The sequence below is a fragment of the Crocodylus porosus genome, unplaced genomic scaffold, assembly GCF_001723895.1.
Source record: "Crocodylus porosus isolate Cpor-Errol unplaced genomic scaffold, CroPor_comp1, whole genome shotgun sequence".
NCBI lineage: Eukaryota > Metazoa > Chordata > Crocodylia > Crocodylidae > Crocodylus > Crocodylus porosus.
Genome location: NW_017728931.1, coordinates 99,909,901 through 99,917,680, shown reverse-complemented (window position 1 = coordinate 99,917,680; position 7,780 = coordinate 99,909,901). Strand labels below are relative to the sequence as shown.

The following is a 7,780-nucleotide window of genomic DNA, read 5'->3' as shown; positions in this document are numbered from 1 at the left end:
CGGCCGCAGCACGAGGGGCGAGAGCGCGGCGCGTGTCCCCGCCCGGCGCTAGCCCGCGCCCGCGCCGGCGGGGCTGCAGGGGAAGGAGCTCCCCAGGTGCGGGGCCGCGTCCGCCTCCCGCTCCATGGGATTCCGGCCGCCCCGGCAGGACAGACCGCCCCGGCGCCTGAAGGGGCTCTAATATGAACTGTCTCCCTGGGATCTGCCTTGCTGTTGCCCTGCTCCTGTGCGGGGCCACCCCGCCGGTCACCTCCTCATGGTGGTAAGTGCCGCGGTGCCCGGGAAAGCTGGGGGAGGCTCCCTCGCGTGCGTTGTCAGACCCCGCTCCGAAACCTCCGTCCCGGATCCAGCCGCCGGGTATCTTTTCCCCGTCTCTTCTCTCAGCATCTCTTTTCCCAGCCGGCTCCTCCTCTCCCTCCCTCCCCTTATAATTAAGCGCCTTGAAGGGGGGGAATCCTTTGATCAGGATTTTCAGCGAGGTTTACAGAGGAGCTTGGATACCCAGCTGTGTAAATAATAGACCGGGGTGCACGAAGTTTGGTTCAGATCTGGCACCCGCTTTAGCATCATCTAGTATCTGTGGAGAGATGGGCTCGATTCTTCTTTGACAAGTCAGATATCTTTGCTGGAATATGACTTTATTCGGTACATAAAACAATCGCTTAAGCTGAAGCTGTCTGGAGCTCCCTCAGGTAAGTCACCAGCCAAAGCAGCACCGTGATGTGTTTTTTTACTGCTTGTATAGGCTTCTTCTACCAGCATCCGTGGATGTAACTCTTGTTCCCTACCCTCCTTACATTCATTCAAATGCAAGTGCTCAATTGTCCGACTAGTCTACACGAATTCCCAGTTCCCTCATTCTCCCCAACCTGCCCCTGCTCTGTCTTTTCCTTCCTCCACCTCCAACCTCCCTCCCCAAAACAATTCTCATGGCTGAACTAAAACCTCTAAATCAAACAGGACAAATCCTTCAGGGATCGATCACTATCCTGACTTCAAAAGATATTCGATCTTGTTGTAATACCACCTAAGTGAGCTGAAAAACACAGAACCAGTTAAAGGTTAGGACAGAGCTAGAGATTTCCTTCAGCAAACGGGGTCTTAAAACATAACAGAAGAGACATTGGTGTGGGATGGGAATTAAACCTCTCCTTGTCAGCCTGGAAAGCAGGGGACATATTTAACCTTGACACTGGATCTCAGGTTGATTTATCAGACTGACCATTTTTCAATAAAGTGACTACTTCTGCTTTCTGAGGTGTATAAACATTAGTTATTGTAACTGCTTTTTTGTCACATTGTCTCAACTGTCACTTAAATATGCTTTTGGAAGTTACAGCTTCAACAATTTTATAATTGTGCAAAATAACAAAAATATTAGAAAAAGACATATTTCTTCTGGTTGATCGCTTCAAAAGACACCTATGGCAGTTTGGGTTTTATAAGAGGTACCTTGCTAAACATTTCAGGACTAATAGAGAACATCTGGATGCAGATGATGATGTAATTTAATTTTTGTCAAGGATTTTTGTTAAGCACTTCATGAAGCTATTTTGGTCTTTGGTTCTTCCAAACATTCAATAATATAAAATACAACAATCCAGTGCTTTAAGGAGGATTTTAGACCCCAAGACAGGAGATGCAACTGTACACTGAATACTTTAACATGGGTCCTGGTGTGAAGAGATGACAGTAAATGTGGGCAGAGCAATGGGAGATAGAGCCAACAGCTGTATGGGGGGGAGGGGAGGAGGAGGGCAGCAGCAGCAGCTCCTGGCATGTGTGTATGAGGACCCTGCTCCTGTGTACCAGGCCCGCTCAGTGCCCTCTTTTCCCTTGCTAGTGCAACCCCCATGCTCCCATCCTTTCCAGTCAGAGCCCCTCCCCTTGCCAGCCAGTAAGGTACCTCCTCCCAGACACCCACTACAAGGCAAGGTTGGTACCCTCCCCTCCCCTTCTACACACTCTTCCCAGTGGCTCATCTCCCTCTTGCCCACCTGTTAGCACTCTCCACACCCCGAGGGGGCTGAGCCCTGACCCTTAAGGCACTGTCCCTCACCCGCAGCCCATGGTACCACCTCAGCCCCCACCACCAGTGGCTGCCTGTCCATCTTTGGCCTTGTTCCACCTTACACTGTGAGCCGCACAAAAGTTGATCAGCTTACTGCTGGCTTCCGGTCACACCCTCAGTTTGAGTGGCAGGTATGGGTGGAGCAATACCACCTTAATGGAACAGGAGCTGGTTATGTACAGAAAGATATAATCCTGCCCTGGAGTGGCGTAACTTTGAGCTGCAAAACAAGTGCTTTATAGATCACTTAGAGGTGTTAATGTGCTGACAGTCCAGGGTTAAGAGCTCCAGCAGGAGCTGGCCAAAATTAATGTGTAACGATGCTCTTTGCCTCCTGCAGGTACATGGGGGCGGTGGGGTCACCACGGGTCATGTGCGACAATGTGCCAGGCTTGGTGAGCCGCCAGCGGCAGCTGTGCCACCGGCACCCCGAGGTAATGCGTTCCATTGGTCAGGGTGTGGCTGAGTGGACAGCAGAGTGCCAGCACCAGTTTCGCCAGCACCGCTGGAACTGCAACACGCTGGACCGGGACCACAGCCTCTTTGGGAGGGTCCTACTGCGCAGTGAGTATGCCCCACACCTAGGGTGCACACGAATGTGGTGTGATGGGAGGGGGCTTTAGTTGTGCCATGCCCCAGGTACCACTGGGCAACAGGGACCCAGTGATTGAGAGGGGGCAACAAGAGCTATGGGACTCCTGTGTCTGGGAGGGGGTGGGAGTGGTGGAATATTTGTGATGTGTGGGGGGAGCAGGAGGACCCTTGTGGCTGGGAGGGATTGCCAGAATTTAGTCATAAGGAAGTAGGTCTGAAAGGGACCTCCAGAGGTCACCTAGTCCAATACCCTCCCTAGGACTTCCTTGCCCTAGCATTTCACACCTCACACCAACTATCTGTAACCAGCTTTTCCAGCTTGCACAGCAGAGGAGGAAACTATTCTACAGCCCCTTGTGTCTGCAGTGAGTGGCCCCTTCAGGAAAGGGAGCAGAATCTGAAATCAGCCTTGTATAAGGGAGTCTCCCTGTTCCAGTGGAATCATTAGTGGAGAGACACGCACTTGCTCTTGGAGAATCTGGCTGCAACTTAGCTGTCAGCATGTAAACATGCAAAGCAGGGAGCTCTTGCAGTTGTGTATCCTCCCCTCCTTTCCTCTCCCCCACCCACAAAAACAAAATATTATAATCCTAGAGTTAAGAATGTGTGCAAAGCTGTTCACCGAGTAATGCTTAGGAGAGGGTGTTGCTCTCATGTAATCATCAGCCCCTGAGGGCGTGAGACAGCCAAAAGCACAGTTAAGTGTGTCTGAGCTTCCCTCAAGAGTGATATTCTCACCATTGCTGTACCCAAAAGTGAACCTATTGTGAGAGTAAATGAGTCTGCATACATGTATAGTCTTGAATACATTCTGCCTGGCAAGTTCAGAAAGTTGAACAGCAAGATCAGCTGAACAGCATAACAGTACTTGGTGACTCCTTAGCTTGCCATTGGCAAATTTGCCAGTGAATCAATTTTACATACTTCTTGTTTCCAAACCTTTATGAAGATTACTTGGAATTTTAAGTTATATTTTCCACAAACTACAGACCAGTAAAGACATTACAAACTGACTGTATTTAAAAATTACATATGTTGGAAAAATAATGTATTGGAGAATAATATATTGGGAATGTTTTTATATCATCCCTTGCAAACAATTTTTTAAAAATCTTTTCACTATAAACCAGAAAAAATAATCCAGCCAATTTACAGGTAGCCCTCAAATAACACAATTAACATCCAGATTCACTTATGGCATACTTCGAGTCAGCTCAACAACTAGTATAAATTGTCACCACTCTTGACTTTGATGAAACTATGACAGTTTACAGCTGAGGAGCTGCCCCTTTAACTTAATTCTTTGAAATATTTAAGCTTTGTCATAGCTGTAAAATTTCAGGAAAAAATGCTGCATTTTTCTGAGGTTTCAATTAGAGTAACCATAACAGCAAATAAATATTTGCACAAAGGAAACCTTACTTTTCACATGCATACCATTGTTAGTTTACAAGATGAAATTTATACCATGTTATCATCATAAAACTATTGTTAGTGAAGAAATACTTTATTTAAAACAATATACTAAAGCCTGAGGAGTAAGGGCTAGATTTCAATAGAGACTTAGGCACTGACATTTTTAGTGTTACAGTCACTGACTTCTATGTCTCTTGCTGATGGGTGGAATTCATGAGCCTAGATATAGATAAGGCACCTCATCTTCCTATTCATGCAAGGGAAAGTTAAGTACCTAATAATGAAATTCAGAGTCAGTCCAGTGAGGAGAGAGTGTTTCAGGAGAAGTTCACAATTGTGATTTCAGGCAGAGATCTGTGCCTTTCAACCTACAGTTAGGGCATGGACAGACACTTATACCACTTAGAGGTGAAGGTGGGATTTATCCTTCTTGGGTGCATAGCAATCAATCTTTTGTTTCATCTGTCTGCTCCTGTCCCACAGTAAGTTAAACCATGATGACTTATCTAAGAATGAAACAAAGGGTATTTTTTTTCCACAATTTAGCTTCCACTTACTATGGGATAGAGTGAACAGATGAATCAATTAAATTAGATTCAGCTGAACTGTGGAAAACCCCTGAGCTCAGTTTCAATTAGTACATTTGTTTAATCTGTTCACACTCTTAGTTACCTAACTTTGGATGGAGGCACCTATCTTTACCAGGATTCACAACTATGAAACTCTCATAGACTGGGCACCTAACCCTTTCTTTTGAAAAAATGAGGGGTAACTGGTCATTTCAAAACAGGATGGGAGAAGGATGTGGTGAACCCATGTAACCCTAGAACCCAGTGATTAAAACATTCAGTTGACTTGTGGGAAATTCATGTTCAAATTTATCCTCTGCCTGAAGGGATTTAAACCCACATTGCCTTCCTGCTGGAACTGCTCTGTTCTGAATGAAAATAACAAAATATTCAATGAGCCAGAGAAAGAGAGAGCGAGAGGCTAACAATGGCATGAAAACTCAATAGTAAGTGCAGTCTCATGGGACCAGTTCCAGGTCTTCCTTCATTATATAGTTGAGTATTTGACACAAAGTGGCATAGAACTAACAGGAACCCACCTCCAAATGTCAGATAGCCTAGTGGTTAAGGCACTCTCCTGGAAGCTTAAGTATTTCCAAGCAGAGAAAGGAAGTATCCACATCACCCATGTCACAGGTGAGTCCACTAATCAGTGGGCTACTGGGACCCCAACTCCTTTTCCACTTCTGTTATGTGTAGGTTTAGACATGATATGAGCACATCTACCAGTCAAGGCACTGCAAATCAGATGGACTGAAATGTGCTTCTTTTTATGAATCCTGATGGTTGAAGCAAGGGTGTCAAATTTGTCTGGCCCTGTGGGCCAGGTGAGTGGTGCAGGATTGGTCTGTGGTCCAGCTGAATGGTGTGGGGCCGGTCCCATGGGCTGAATTGGGCTTGCAGATCCCTCCTCCCCCATTTTAGTCCAGCACCTGGCAGGAAGAGACTCAGCATCCCAGGCACTTGTCTGCCTACATGGAAATGAGCTGTGGCATTAGGATTCTTCCCGTGACACTTCTGGAGCTCCAGTGCCCCAGTTTTCCTCAGAGTGCTTGGCTGCAGTCACAGGAAGTCCCCACTACATTAAGACTGTGGGCTGCAGGCCAGATCCAGCTCATGGGCTGTATGTTTGACACCCCTGAATTAAGGCATGATATATAAGCACACAGCCGTTCAATGCTGTAAGGACTTAGGCCAGGGGTGGCAAAATGCAGCCCGCCGGGCCATTTTGTCTGGCCCGCAGGGCCCCCACCAAAATTAAGAAAATTAAAATTTATCTGCCCCTGGCTGCCTATTATGTGGCCCTCAATGGCTTGCCAAAACTCCGTAAGTGGCCCTCTGCCCAAAATAATTGCTTGCCCCTGACTTAGGCAGTGGTGCATGTGCACAACAGCAGAAATAGGCAGCTCAGGAACTTTACTGGTGGAAATGTAGGCACTGATAGCATTTAGGTGGCTACAGGATTAGGCAGGGGGTTCTGAATGCTAGTGACACTTAAAACTTGAATTTAGGGGCTTATAAAGGCATTAGGTGCTTAAGTCTCACCTTTATCTATCCAAAGGGGGTTTTTTTATAAATTGTTCTGGGATCTGTAAGTCAGTGTCATAGAACAATACATTGTGGTATTCTGGCAACGTGATACATGAAGTTTTCGTGTTATACTTTATGAGTAACCCCAAAGTAGTTTAACATTTCCTTTTTAAAAATGCTTAACTTCAAATCAGAAGTGTGAGACTGGACTGCTAAAATCAGATTCTGTTGTTCTATTGTTTTAAGATTAAAATTAATAGGATGCATCTTCGGGTATATATCAAATGCCATCTGTTGAGGCTTGGTGAGAATAAATGGAAACTGGAATTGATGTCTTCCCTGCTTTATTCAAAACTAATTTAAGGACATTATTTCACTATTTTGTTTAAAAAATAGTTTCAAGTTGCCTGTAATAAGTAGACACGCAGTCATTTTTCAAAACATTTAGGGTCTGATTTGGCAGTCCTTATTCAGGTTTCCTGCTGACTTTACTGAAGGTTTTATTTGGCTAAGACTGGGCAGTTAATGCGAGGAAGAGTGACTTTATGCTTATTGCAATGAACAACAATAGCAGCCATAGGCAGATGCAGGATTTTAGGGGACAAGCAGCAGTGGTGACAGTGGCAGGAGGGTTTCTTTTACCCGGATTCTGCTCCTGGGCTATTGGGACACACCCAGGGGAGGACTGGGCAAGGAGGCGGAACCAACCCACACAACTTCCCATGCAGCCTTGCTGGAGTGGGGCAGCTCCAGAGTTCCCCCCAAATCCTGGGTCAGCCAGGAACAGCAGGAATGGTAGCAGTGGTGGGGGAAGAATGGCAGGGGAGGGGAGGGATGTGCCACTGAGTACAGAGGGAAAGGGAGAGGGAGGGATTCTTACCTGCTTTGGGGACTTTAAAAAAAATCTCTGGCTACTGTTCCATGATGTGGTCCAAAAGTGGGGTGCATCTCCTCTGGATCTGCCTCTGGTAGCAGCTATTGTGCTTCTGTGACCTTGCTACAGAAATTTTAGCCCTATTAATTTGCATAAACCCTGATTTCATGGTCCTTCCTATAGAGAAGTTTACAGGCACCCCCTAACTCTTAACAGTTCTTTTATGCATCAACCTGTTTATTGAAAATTGGGAGACCATATTCAGCTACAGAGATGGTTACCCCTACTTTGCACAGTACATGATGACAACCAGTATTTTGTAACTACTTTATGACATGCCCATCCCACCTAGTTACAGCAAACAAAACAGAGTGGCATCCAAATTGCAGCCTTTTTTCACCAGGTAAGCAGATCTCACCTGCCACACTGCACCACTGTTTGTACCTGTGCATTCAAGGGGCATTTTGAGCATCTATCTCAGACTGTCTCAGCAATGATTAGAATGTACAGACATACTATTGTAAATTGACTTTGTTATGCATTAAAAGTTGAGGGGACATGTGACCTGCAGCCCTATGAGTAGTCAGTTACACAGTTCCAGGATAAAGTTGCTCCTAGAAAAACACATAGTAAAGTAATTACATGGAGAATTACTATGAGGAACATGCTGTGTCTCTGCTCAATCATCAATTTAACATCCCAGGGTAACCATTTGCTCATGGTTTC

The 7,780-nt window shown here is 45.9% G+C and overlaps 1 protein-coding gene across 2 annotated transcripts in view; it reads left to right on the top strand.

Moving 5' to 3' along the window:
• The first annotated feature begins 49 nt into the window (after positions 1-49).
• The window catches only part of WNT2 (Wnt family member 2), a 28,502-nt gene continuing 20,771 nt past the window's right edge, over positions 50-7,780 (top strand). The window contains exons 1-2 of one of the 2 annotated variants that reach the window (XM_019543421.1): positions 50-262; positions 2,412-2,635. In XM_019543421.1, coding sequence (XP_019398966.1) covers positions 183-262; positions 2,412-2,635 — 304 coding nt within the window. In that variant the 5' untranslated portion in view covers positions 50-182. Of the gene's footprint in view, positions 263-474; positions 693-2,411; positions 2,636-7,780 lie in introns of those variants that run through there. The other variant, XM_019543422.1, reaches the window with a different exon arrangement.